At 45.8% G+C, this 14,061-nt stretch overlaps 1 protein-coding gene across 15 annotated transcripts in view; it reads left to right on the top strand.

Annotated features, from left to right (window-relative positions):
- WWP1 (WW domain containing E3 ubiquitin protein ligase 1) overlaps positions 1-14,061 on the top strand; it is an 82,187-nt gene that overhangs the window by 24,389 nt on the left and 43,737 nt on the right. For 14 of the 15 annotated variants that reach the window (XM_059672063.1, XM_059672067.1, XM_059672072.1 and 11 more), the window contains 2 exons: positions 9,714-9,804; positions 13,683-13,821. In XM_059672063.1, the coding sequence (XP_059528046.1) occupies positions 9,735-9,804; positions 13,683-13,821 (209 nt within the window). In that variant the 5' untranslated portion in view covers positions 9,714-9,734. Of the gene's footprint in view, positions 1-9,713; positions 9,805-13,682; positions 13,822-14,061 lie in introns of those variants that run through there. The other variant, XM_059672075.1, reaches the window with a different exon arrangement.

Below are 14,061 nucleotides of genomic sequence, written 5' to 3'. Positions count from 1 at the left end.
TCGTTAGAGCTGTCTGCGGCAGGGCGCTGCCTCCGCCTGTGTTTGATCGGAATCCTGGTTTCTTTCTTGCTGTCTTTACTCAGCCATATCCACACGGTTCTGTTACCTGGAGACTCCGCATGAGGCTCAGGGCGCTGCTCACGGTGCTGAGCGGGGGTCCAGGTTCTCAAACTCAGCGTCATTGGAACCTTTCAGGTTCTCTGAAGCAGCAGTTGCCAACTGGTGGTCCGCGAGGTCCAAAAGGTTGGCGACCACTACTCTTCACTGGTGATCACGCCATACTGATAGCTCGTCCTCCGAAGAGCCCCCTGGGCAGACTGTCATGCTGCAGGCAGGGTTCCTAGAAGAGTCATGCAGGGTGGCCGTTTGGGAAGATGGCCCTGGTGGATACTGGGTTCCCAAGCAGCCTGGGGAGCAGCGGGCAGTGGGCAGGGAGCTGCCTTATGCTGGGTGTCATCGTTCTGTGCCAGGCAGTTGAAACACCTTCCTGTGACTGGTCGGGACATAGACGCTTCTTTTCCTCACAAGTGCGACCATCAGCCAGTCTGTGGGGAAGACCGGCGTCTGTAGTCTGTTGGAGCAGGGGGGCGGGTGGAGCGCAAAAGGAGGCTGTCTTTAAGCCTGCAAATGGGGAGTGTTGTCTGCTTCCTGAATTGAACCTTGTATCATTTCCCTTGTTCTCCTTAGTAATGCTATTTGCTGTTGTAACTAATCCCAGTTCTTTTTCTGTTTATATCTGCCTGGTTTGTCCCTTTTCATATTTTTGCTTTCATTCTATCAGTATCTTTATTTTGTAGGCGTCTCCTATCTCCTGAATTAGTCCCTGTGCCTGGTTCTGGTGGTTCTATATTTGGACCCTTACCTTGTGCTTTCTGATGGTCCTGGCTATGTATTTATTCCTGTTTTTCCCCACCCTATTTTGATGGATCGAGTTGGTTTCTTGTACTCTCTCCTTTGCTGCTTGTTTGAAGGTGTTCCCCTCTTATTGCCATCTTTTGTGCTTGCACAGTGTCAAGTTAGACCCTGTCCACCCGCTGAGCAGTGCCGGGTCCACACCCAGCTTCCGCCCTCGCCTGGCTTCCTCTGTGTGCTTCTGTTCCTGTTCCACGTTTTGATGGTGTAAACTCTTTGTTTAAACATTGTGATAAGATGTTGCAGTTGCTTGATTCCCACAATGTTTATTTAGATTTTCTTTTGTGCTACGAGTTTCTTCACTGTCTGTCCCCCCTGTATCTCAGATCATCTCCTGTGGAAGTTTTACTCTGGGATGGTCCGTCTTAGATCGTCTTGAGTAAAGGTCTTGGCTTTTGGCTCCCCTTGCAAAGTCCAAGGAGTTTGGTGATGCAGCTTTGCCCCTGTAAGTGCATGTCCTGCCGCCCGTGCTCCTCCTGCTGTCCCTGCGAGACTGCTGTCACATCACTCCTCCTCACTGCTTTTGCACGGTCTCTGTTCTGCTGTCCTGCAGTTTCAGCACTGTGTCCCAGGTGTGGATTTGTTTCTCTAGCCTCTTCTTTTTTTAAAAAAAAATACGTTATTATTGATTTTTTTAAAGAGAGAGGAAGGGAAAGGGAAAGAGATGGAAACATTAATCGGCTGCCTCCTGAATGCCCCCTACTGGTGGATCAAGCCCACAACCTGAGCATCCAGGAATCGAACCAGAAACCTCTTGGTTCATGGATTGACACTGAGTCACACTAGCTGGGCTCCAGCCTCTTTTATATGTTGTGCTTCTTAGAATTGTGCATAAATGTCCATCATTAGTTCTGGAAAACTAAGTTATTTTTCTCTCTTAGTATGACCTCCTTTTTCTTCATTTTTTGGGACTATGAGTAGACAATATATGTCAGATCTCATTTTTTTCTACCTATCTTTTACAATCTTTGGTACTTGCCATTTGTTTATTTTAGCACTCCTTCTAAATGATTTTTTTCAGATTTATATTCAAGTTAATTGATTATCTTATGTTTTTATAATCTGAATAAACTATGGATTTTAGTTATTAATGATATGTTGATATTGACTCATTAATGAAAACAAATGTTGCATACTACTGAAAGATGTGATAATATGGGGAAGTAGGAATTGGCCCTATGAGGAGTCTGCTATCTTCACAATTTTTCTGTAAATCTGGAACTATTCTAAAATCTAATAGCTCTGGATGGTGTGCTCAATGGTTAGAGCAGCCGTGGGCAAACTACGGCCCACAGGCCGGATCCGACCCATTTGAAATGAATAAAACTAAAAAAAAAAAAAAAAAAAGACCGTACCCTTTTATGTAATGATGTTTACTTTGAATTTATATTAGTTCACACAAACACTCCATCCATGCTATTGTTCCGGCCCTCTGGTCCAGTTTAAGAACCCATTGTGGCCCTCGAGTCAAAAAGTTTGCCCACCCCTGGGTTAGAGCGTTAGCCCTCACACCAAAGTTCAATTCCTGGCCAAGGTTCACGTACCTGGTTACAGGTTTGATCCTCGACCCCAGTTGGGGCACCTGCAGAAGGCAACCAATCGATGTGTCTCTCTCACACCCATGTTTCTCTCCCCCTCCCTACCACTCTCTCTAAAAATCAATGGAAAAAAATATTCTCTGGTGAGGATTAAGAAAAATAATAATAATAAATAAATAACAAGTAAATTCTATCTGGTTCTTTTTCAAATAATGCAGTGCCATTATTCATAATCTCTTTATGCTTAACCATGTTTTAGTTGCTCTTTTATTGCTAAAACTAATTTTAAAAATTTATGTTTGGTAATCATAATACTTAAAGTCCTTGCAGGGTTGGAAACTTATTTTTTTTGTTTCTGTTGACTCACTCATGGTGGCTTCTTTCCTTCAAGCTTGATTTTCTAAATCATCCTATCTAATAATAGACAAACATGGTAATTAACCGTAGCTCCAACACGCTTCTCATTGGCTAATCAGGGCAATTTGCAAATTAACTGCCAACCAAGATGGCGGCCGGCAGCCAGGCAGCACAAGCGAACAGGAGGCTTGCTTGCTCCAGTGAAGGAGGAAGCCAAGGTTCCCCGCTTGCTGCTGCTGGCCTCTCAGCTTGCACTCTAAGCAACTATGTTGCAATTATAGAAGCTAAACCATCCCCAGAAACCTGCTTTCAGCCAGCAGGACTGCAACAGTGTTACAATTATAGAACCTAAACAAACCCAGATCCCTGCTTTCAGCAGCCGAGGTCTCAGAGCTGCAGCCAGGCCTCGGAGCTAAAGCCGGCTCTCAGCTCCAGTGACAGCCATAGAAGGTAAATAAATCCCAGAATAAAAAAAAAAAAGAAAAAAGGAGAGGTTGGGAGCTTCAGTCGCCCGCCAGCCTGAAAACGGCCCTCAGCCCCTCACCCAGACTGGCCAGGCACCCCAGTGGGGACCCACCCTGAAGGGGGTGTAACCTGATGCAAACAGCCATCATCCCCTCATCCAGGCTGGCCAGGCACCCCAGTGGGGACACCCACCCTGAAGCAACAAGATGGCGGTTAATTTGCATACTGAAGGTGGGCAGCAGCGGGCAAGGCTGTCCGCGGTCTGGGACCCGGATCCATGATCTGGCGGGCAGGGGCAGCGCTTGAGGCTGTCCGCGGTCCCGGGACCCGGATCCGTGACCTGGTAGGCGGGGGGCAGTGCTTGAGGCTGTCCGCAGGACCAAGACACGGATCTGTGACCCTGCTGGGCAGGGGGCAGTGCTTGAGGCTGTCCGTGGTCCCAGGACCCGGATCCATGACCCTGGTGGGCGGGGGGCAGTGCTTGAGGCTGTCCACGGTCCCGGAACCTGGATCTGTGACCCTGCCGGGCGGGGGGCAGTGCTTGAGGCTGTCTGCGGTCCCCGGACCCGGATCCGTGACCCTTCCTGGCGGGGTGGCAGCTCACACAGGGGCGGATTGGCCGGGGTTGGGCAGGGTAGGACGCCTGGCTTCCACCCAGCCCCAGTCACTCTGGGCAGGTGAGCAAAGCAGGGAGCCTCTGGACAGGGGAGGCAGGCCGGCGGAGGGCGGCCTGTACTCCCCACATGGCGGTGGTGACAGCTGTGAGCAAGCCAAGCGGAGCCTGCAGGCTGAGCTGCAGTAGCGCCTGCAGGCCATCAGCGCCCAGGAGTGGCTGCACAAGATCCGCCTCCTGGCCCAGAAGGTGCAGGATCGCAGGGACAGCCACCGTGGCGGGCCAGACTGACGTCCTCCTGGCTGCACCATGAGGGTTTGCGGATCTGCAAAGCCAGAGGCCTCCAGTGTGCACATCCCCCCTGGCGTGCGAACATCCCCCAGCACACTGTCACCCTCCCGCGCCTGCAACAGTTGCAAACCAAGGCGTGCACAAGTTCCCCCCGCCTCTCCACCACACTTCCATCAACCCAGCATGCCTAACACCCCCACAGGATGTGCACACATCCCCTCTGATGTGCTCACGTCCTTTGGAGAGTGTCTGGGTGTTCTGGGTGCTGAGGGTGGGCGCCTGAGAGATGACAGTGAGAGGAGTGGTGATGCCCTGTTCCCACGGATGCCAGTGCAGCTATGAGATCACCTCTACGGGGTTAATTCAGGTGCTGAGACGGGAGCAAATGCAGACAGACACACCTGGTGGGTGCGGGCGGCCCTCGCTGAAGTGCCTTCGGTTAGCCTTCAAGATCAAGAACCCAGAGGCGGAGAGGAATTCCGTCCTCTCAGTGAAACAGTGGGATAGTCGGGGCAACTGTAGAGGAGGAATGTGCACTTTGGGTGCCAGCACCCATGAGCGAAGGCTGCCCTTACTGAGCCTCACTTGTTTGGGGCCTAGCGCACTCCTGCCGGGCAGCGGGTGACAGGACATGCTTTTCCAAATTAATGAGAGAAAACGTTGATTCTCCTGCTGCCCACGAAGGTGGAAAGTGAAGTGAGGAGACATGTGGGGAGTGAGCGAGGTTCCCTTTCTGGGGGTTCCAAATCTGCTGTTGGTTTCTTTTACCACTGACTAGAGATATATAGGGTGTCCCCCCAAAATGTATACACACTTTGAATACCTACTAATTCCAATGGTTTTAAGCATAAGAAAGAAACAACAATGGAGCAGTTATCTGTTAAAAGTGTGGACACAAACAGGTAGTTGGACATTCCCTGAGGGGTCTCAGATTGGAGAGGGTGAAGGCCAGACTGAGGGGCCCTTCCTCCCCCCCCCCAACCCCAGTGCACGAATTTCGTGCACCAGGCTACTAGTCTATATATATAAAAAGGCAGTGACCATGACGACTGTGACGGCTGTTCGATGGTCACCATGTGGTGCTAGCATAGATGCATAGACACACGTAAAGTCTATGAGTGAACTAAGAATGAACAAGACAAATGCTTGTCTTCATGGAGCTTGCACTGTAAGAAGGTTAAATCAGGGATGAGAATTCAAAATTGCCACCAGCACAGACCTAAGGTGCTGCTTCTAAGAGCGGCCAGAGATACACCCAGTAGTGGACTGGGGGCATGACTGAAGGGCTGGTGCTGATGTGAAGGCAGGCCATTCTGGATTTCCCAGAGGAGCCATTGGCAGCCTAGGAGGTGGAGCCTTTGATGCTGACTGGCATAGAAACCAACCAATCAGAACCAAATCTGGGTGAACTGCGAGGAGCCAATGGCTGCCTAAGAGGTGGAGCTTTTGATGCTGACTGGCATAGAAACCAACCAGTCAGAACCAAATCTGGATGAACTGCAAAGGCAGAACCTAAGGTGGGGGGTGGGCTGAGGAGGGGTTTTAAGGGCAACAGCTGTTTGGTGTAAGGTGTAAGAAAGCAGTTCAATTTTTTAATAACCAGTTTGGCAGTATAGTGTATATGGCTGGCTATCAGTCTAGATCAGGGGTGGGCAAACTTTTTGACTAGAGGGCCACAATGGGTTCTTAAACTGGACCGGAGGGCCGGAACAAAAGCATGGATGGAGTGTTTGTGTGAACTAATATAAATTCAAAGTAAACATCATTACATAAAAGGGTACGGTCTCTTTTTTTTTTTAGTTTTATTCATTTCAAACGCCGCGGGCCGTAGTTTGCTCAAGGCTGGTCTAGATATAGGGATTATGTAGTTTTGTCTGCCAAGAGCATCTCCTCCTGCTGAAAAAGCCCCCCCCCCCCATTTAAGCAATCCTATCCTATATAATCTATCTATACTAATAAAAGGGTAACATGCTAATTAGACTGGGTTGACTGGCCATCTTCTGGACGTCCAACTTCCTTCTGGACAAAGCCATGGCAGTTAGGGGCAATCAGGCTGGCAGGGGAGGGCAGTTGGGGGCGACCAGGCTGGCAGGGGAGGACAGTTGGGGGCAACGAGGCCAGCAGGGGAGGGCAGTTGGGGGCGACCAGACTGGCAGGGGAGGACAGTTGGGGGCAATAGACAGGCAGGCAGGTGAGTGGTTAGGAGCCAGTGGTCCTGGATTACGAGAGGGGTCCCGGATTGGAGAGGGTGCAGGCCAGGCTGAGGGACACCCCCCCCCCCCCGCACACGAATTTTGTGCTCCAGGCCTGTAGTATATATATATATATATATATATATATATATATATATATATATATATATATATATATATAAAAGCCTAAGCAACCGAACTGTTTGGTTGCTATGACATGCAGTGACCACCGGGGGGCAGATGCTCAACCCAGGAGCTGCCCCCTGGTGGTCAGTGTGCTCCCACAGTGGAAGCGCTGCTCAGCTGACTGACGGGTGCCAGACACCGGGCTCATGGCTAGTGAGCGCAGCTGCGGAGGCACGAGCCTCTCCCACCTCCGTGGCAGCATGCCACTGAGCTGCAACAGCAGCAGGCACAGTGGGGCCATGATGTGTGGGAGCGGCCTGACACTCAGCCCAGGCTCGGGCTCCTCCCCGGCTGCCTGCTGCTTCGCGCACTACTACATCCCTCAGGAGATGTCGGACAGCCGGATTCAACCCAATCCCCACAGGCCTGTGGGGATTGGGCCAAAATTGGCAGTCCAACATCCCCTGGGGGGGTCCCATATTGCAAGAAGGCACAGGCCAGGCTGAGGGACCCCACCGGTGCACAAACCCTTGCACCGGGCCTCTAGTAGGATCATAATTGGTTTTCTTCATTGTGGGCGATACCAGTGGCTTACTGGGGTGCCTTCCTGCAAGCATGTGCCTGAGCCGCTGCTGTATGTGGAGTTCCAGTGGACCTGGCTGGCTTCTTGGGGCTCAGCCCTCACCCCATGGCATGCCCCGGGCTCTGTCTCCCATCCCAGTGCTCCTGTCAGCGTACACATGCAGGCCAACGCTCTGATTTAAACATTTTTTGCTCAGTGCTCACCATTTCCTCTGTTACTTCAACTCACTTTTAAGAAGTTTGGGGGTTTTTTGTTTTTTTTTATTGGCTACTATAATATGGGTGAGAGCAGGCTTGATAATTTCTTGAGAACATAACAGTGTTAGAAAAGTGCATTGGTTTTAATTTATCCAGGATTGATTGCATTAAAGCAGAAAGACCTTTCAAAATATCTATCTACCAGACTGCTGGAAATGGAAACCTTCACTGTCCATTCTTTCCTCATGTTCATGGCCTCCCCTTGGGGTTCCGTTCTCCCGTGAACGTGCAGCTGGTGCACCTGCAGGAGGTGTCATCCTGGAGCCCATTGGCTCAGCTGCAGGAGGAGTGGGCCTGATGGGGCTCCAGAACTGCAACTCTTATTTAAATCAGTTTCTCAAATAGTGAGCAGCTGTTTCTCTTATCCTTTTACACACACAAGCATGCATGTGCACATACGCAGATCACATAACATGTGGTACTTTGAATGAGTGAAGAGAGTATAATGATTTTAGAGTGTTGTCTCCTTGAATTTGGAGAAGGCTATAAATGGAGCATGGAAAAAGCTACAAACGGAAAAACAAGATAGACATTAATATTTCTCAATCTTGCCCAGTACCTTCCACTTTATCTTTAGTAGTTAAGAGTAGATAAAAGGTTAGCCTTAAAATATTTGTCATGCACTATGCATATCGTACATAATAAAGAGCTAATATGCTAATGGTCGTGACACCCTCACACTGTAACAACCGTTCAGCAGGAGGCTGTGTGCGCAGCTGGGCGGAGCCGCCACGTTGCTCTGGAGACGGGGTGGAAGCGGGGAGGCGCCCGAAGGAGGCGGGACCAGCCCAAGGCGACTCACGGGACTGAGGGTGGGGTTTGAAGCACCCAGAGAAGGCCAGAGGGATTGGGGGCAGGGCCAGATGCGCTTGAGCTCTGGATGGAGATGTTAGGGTGTCAAGGCGGGTGGGCGGGACCACATGATTTCGCACGCTGGGTCACTAGTAAGTATATAAGTTCTTTGGTTTATCTCTTCTTGTCCTGCCAACCCCATATCAAGGTATGTCAGTCTGCTCCATGCTTCAAGTCTTATTTTGCTTGTCACTTCATTTTGTTCATTAGATTCCACAAATAAGTGAGAGCTGTGATATTTGTCTTTCTCAGATTGTCTTATTTCACTTAGCATATTTTTCCAGGTCCATCCATGTTAGTGAAGATGTGGGGGTGGGGGCACCAAGGGGCTGGGAGGAGAGGGGTAAAGGGGGGAAAATGGGAGACATCTGTAATACTATCAACTATAAGAAAATATACTAATGACCAAAAAAAAATAAAATAAATGTGTTAAAAACATTTGTCACGCGGAAGAAAGATGAGGTAGCTCTGCTTTGTATTTATTTAAAAAATAAAAATTGGGATGGAGGAGTGAAGTAGAACTTGCAGAAGAGTATCTACAAAAAGAAACATGCAAGCCCTGGCTGGTGTGGCTCAGTGGCTGAGCGTAGTCCTGTACACCCAAGGTCACCAGTTCAGTTCTAGTCAGAGCGCATGCTTAGGTTTCAGGTTCCATCCCCGGGCAGGGTGCATGTAGGAGGCAAATGATGTCTCTCTCTCTCCCTCTCCCTTCCTCTCTAAAATCAATAAAAACATATTTTTTTTTTAAAAAAGAAAGATGCAAGATTGACTGGGGACATGACAATTAATGCAGCATATAGACTTGAACTCAACCCTGTGTTTGAAAATTACAATAAATGGCATTGCCCTAACCAGTTTGGCTCAGTGGATAGAGAGTTGGCCTGCGGACTGAAGGGTCCCAGGTTCGATTCCGGTCAAGGGCATGTACCTTGGTTGCGGGCACATTCCCGGTGGTGGGTGTGCAGGAGGCAGCTGATCGATGTTTCTCTCTCATCTATGTTTCTAACTCTCTATCCCTTTCCCTTCCTCTCTGTAAAAAATCAATAAAATATATTAAAACAAACAAACAACATGGCATTGTTGGGACGGTTGATGCAATACAATATATATTAGGTAATAATAACATACTAGTTACATTCCTGAATTTGATCATTGCCCTATCGTTATTTGAGAGAATATTTTTATTCTTAGGAAATGCACACTAAATATTAAAGGGTATCGAGCAAACTACTGAGGTGGTTCAGGAATACATACATGCATAAATAGTAGAATATGTCATAAATGGGCAAATGAACACGTGACCCTGGATCCTCTCTCACAGTGATTCAGACATGGCTCATGGCCATACTCACCTATAATCCTTATAGTACTAAGTCTCAGTTCTAAATGGTGGACAGCTGACTGTATCAGCATGTGATGGGTTGACAGTATTGTATCAGTGTGTTTTCTTAATCGATTGACTAGTTTTAATCATATGGAAAATGACAATCTCTTGTTTAACACATGAATGAATTGAATTTTTTATAGGTTTAAGCTGAATTTTGGGACATGGCCACTGCTTCCCCAAGGTCTGACACTAGTAATAACCACAGTGGAAGGTTGCAGTTACAGGTAACTGGTAAGTTACTGCCGTAATAGTGTAAAATAGTGGTTCCCAGGTAAATCTTTCTTTCCATCTGAATTCAGCAGATTTATTCCATAAGGATCTCTTCCTTTAGATTCATGCTATAGTGTATTTGTTGCAACAGGCCTCCATGGTAGACACCCTCTAAAGGTGTTTTATTTGTCCAGTAAGTATTTATGGGACCTGTGCTGGGTGTGGAGAAGATAGGTCCTCTTTGGTAGGAGAATTTGGGTACTGCAACTAGCATCATCAAGTTGGCCCTTAAATGATTATTTGGATAGAGAAGGAAGCTGAATGCCTTTTTGATCCATTTAGCCATCCATTCAGTCATTGGGCAAATATTTGTTAAGTAGAGTTACACATGTGGAAACATAAGCCCTAGTTCTCCAGGGATTTGTGGTGGGACAGTTACCATGCAGAGTGGTCGTTAACTGCATGCAGTGAGGACCTAGAAGAAGGTGTCTTAGGTCCGCTTGGGATTGCAGGGGCCTATGGACATACAGAATGTATAAGAGAAGGACTCACAGAGGGTAACACTTGAATTTGTGCAGGAGTAATCAGAGTTCATCTCCAATTAGGTTGGCAGGAGAGAGCATTAGAGGGAACAGCATTTGCAAGAGCATGGAAGAGCCTTGGTTAGGGGACTTCAGATAATTCATTCTTGTTAGTTGGAATACATGATCCAAGGAAGAATGGTCCTTAAGCCAACAGTTTTACTTCTAGAAATTTATTTTGGAGAATTGATATTGCTTACATAATTATAAACATTAGTTTATGATTTAGAAAGTATTATATAATTTTCATAAGTATAAATAATGTATAATTTATGTAATTAAGTATATTTATATTTGTTTATATAAATAATATAAAGTTCTGCAAGGTAATTTCCTATGAGTAATGTATATATGGTTTGTAATATACGTGTTATATATAAATATGTGTAGAATTTTTAGTATGTGTTATATAATTATATATATATATATAAATTATTATAAATGTGTGTGTGTATATATATACACACGTACACACTCAGTGGAATTCTATGTAGACAATGAAATGAAAGAAATGAGTATGTGTACCAGTAGGAGCCATGTTCTAAGAGAATATTGTTAATTGAAAGAGCAGGGCATGGAATAGTGTGTAATGAGCTACCACATGGATGTAAAACAGGAGTGGGTGTGTATGCAGCTCTATGCCTCGACCACTAGAAGATTTGCCTCAGGAGGGTGGGAGTCAGGCAGGGTAAGAAGGAGATGCCCTGTGGTTCCCATGGCACTCATTACTGTGAGGACAGTCGTTTCTAGTTTAAAATGAACAGGTAAGGAATGCTTCTTGTCTTAGAAAGCAAAGCACAAATCCTGAGTTTGTGCTGATATCAAGGTAGCAGAAAACACCCAATCAGAACAGGGGAAAAAATAAGAATCTAAGAAAATGAGGACAGTTCAAGGAGCCTCTGGGACAACCTCAGGCATAACTACATCTGCAACAGAAGGAGAAGAGAGAGAGCAAGGACTTGAGAACTTATTTGAAGAAATAATGACTGAAAAATTCTACCACCTGGTAAAGGAAAAAGGAAGTGCAGAGACTCCTAAACAGGGTGAACCCAAAGAGACCTAGATACATAATGATAAAATTCCAAAGATTAAAAACAAAGAAAGAATCTTAAAAGCAGCAAGAAAAAAAGCAGTTAATTACCTACAAAGGAGCTCCCATAAGACTCAGCTGATTTCTCAGCAGAACCTTGCAGGCCAGAAGCGAGTGGCAAGACATATTCAAACTGATGAATAGCTAGCCAGGGCTTACAACCAAGACTACTCTACTCAGCAAGGCTGTCATTTACAATCAAAGGACAGATACATAGCTTCCCAGACAAGAAAAGCTAAAGGAGTTCACCACCACCAAACAAGTATAAGAAGTGTTAAAGTCTTGAAAAAGAAGGAGGGGGTTGCCGAAGCCGGTTTGGCTCAGTGGATAGAGCGTCGGCCTGCGGACTGAAAGGTCCCAGGTTCGATTCCGGTCAAGGGCATGTACCTGGGTTGCGGGCACATCCCCAGTGGGGAGTGTGCAGGAGGCAGCTGATCGATGTTTCTCTCTCATCGATGTTTCTAACTATCTCTCTCCCTTCCTCTCTGTAAAAAATCAATAAAATATATTTAAAAAAAAAAAAAGAAGGAGGGGTGAAGGGAGGAAGGGGAAGAAGAAGAAAGATAAAAAATGTGAATAGTAAAATGGTGAAGCTACACACCTATCAACAATTACTTAAATGTAAATAGAATGAATGCCCCAGTCAAAAAAACATACCGTGGCTGAAGGGATAAGAGAACAAGACCCTTATCTATGCTGCCTGCAAGAGACCCACTCCAGATCCAGACACACACAGACTGAAAGTAAAGAGATGGAAAAAGGTATTTCATGTAAATGGAATGAGAAAAAAAACAAACTTGAGGTAGCAGTACTTCTGTCAGACAAAAGAGACTGGAAAACAAAGGCTATGGGGCAAGAAGGACCCAGCACTTCCACTTCTGGGTATTTATCCGAGGAAACCCAAAACACAAACTCAAAAGACCTATGCACCCCTGTGTTCATTGCAGCATTGACAGTAGCCAAGATATGGCAGCCACGTAAGTGCCCATCAATAGATGAATGGATAAGGAACAGGTGCCACATGTATACAATGGAATGTGACTCAGCTATAAAGAATGAAATTTTGCATCTGTAACAACATGGATGGATCTAGAGCAGCGGTTCTCAACCTGTGAGTCGCGACCCCTTTCGGGGTCGAAAGACCCTTTCACAGGGGTCGCCTAAGACCATCGGAAAACACATATATAATTACATATTGTTTTTGTGATTAATCACTATGCTTTAATTATGTTTAATTTGTAACAATGAAATTGGGGGTCACCACAACATGAGGAACTGTATTAAAGGGTCGCGGCATTAGGAAGGTTGAGAACCACTGATCTAGAGGATATTATGCTGAGTGAAATGGGTCAGACACAGAAAGGTAAAAGCCATGTAATTTCACTTATGTATGGAATCTAAAAAACAAAATGAACAAACAAACTCAGACACAGGTAGTATTTTGATGGTTGCCGGAATTCAGGCTCATTGGGGGCTGGATGAAAAGGGGGAAGGAATTAAGATGTGCAAATTGCCAGTTATAAAAAGTCATGGGGATGTAAAATATAGGAAATATGTCAATAATATTGTAATAACTATGTCTGGTGTCAGATCGGGTGATCACATAGTGTAATCACTATGTTGTACACCTGAAACTAATATATTGTGTGTAAACTGTAACTGAAAATAAATTATTTTTTAAAAAGAAAGTAGGTTACTACAGTTGACTCTTGAACAATTTGAGGGTTAGGGGCGCCAATCTAAGTAGCTAAAAATCCAAGTATAACTGGGTTGTTGTTTGTTTGTTTTTAAGAGATAGAGAGAGACAGAGACATCAGTTTTTATTGTTTTACTTATTTTTGTATAATTGGTTGATTCTTTTTTTAATATATTTTTATTGATCTCAGAGAGGAAGGGAGAGGGAGAGAGAGAGAGAAACATCAATGATGAGAGTGAATCATTGATTGGCTGCCTCCTGCGTACCACCTACTGGGGATTGAGCCCACCACCCAGGCATGTTGTCCTTGACCGGAATCAAACCCAGGACCCTTCAGTCCTCAGGCCGACGCTCTATCCACTGAGCCAAACCGGCTAGGGCCATCATATTCTTGTTGTAGTGGGATTTTTCATTCTGTCAATGAAAAGAGTTTGAGTTGCACAAGTAGCACCGTTTCATTTTTATTGATTTATTAGTATAAATACTGCTTTCTGGCTACATATATTCACAGTGATTGTCATGTTTCTGTTAGTTTCTAGTGCCAAACTAAAAAGAAAAAAGAACTGGTTTGGAACAGCAATCTATACAGAAGTAGTTGTAGATGGAGAAATTAAGAAAACAGCAAAATCCAACAGTTCTTCTAATCCCAAGTGGGACGAGCAGCTGACCATGTGAGTACCGCAGAGGGGACGTGGCCTTCAGAGGGAAGTGTGCTGCTTGGAATCTTAAAAATTAGGATCTCGTAGGAAAGCTTCATGGTAATGACTGCTGTGTTCCAGTATGAATAGTCAATTCAAAGTGAAAAAATTGTGGGTTAATTTCCTTTCCTTTACAGAAGAGGCGAAATAATCCTTGCTTTAGCTTCATAAAGTAAAGTATTTTCATGTAGCCATATTTTCTCTTCCTGTCTT

The sequence above is a fragment of the Myotis daubentonii genome, chromosome 17 (assembly GCF_963259705.1).
Source record: "Myotis daubentonii chromosome 17, mMyoDau2.1, whole genome shotgun sequence".
Taxonomy (NCBI): domain Eukaryota; kingdom Metazoa; phylum Chordata; class Mammalia; order Chiroptera; family Vespertilionidae; genus Myotis; species Myotis daubentonii.
This window is presented reverse-complemented; position numbering and strand designations above follow the sequence as displayed.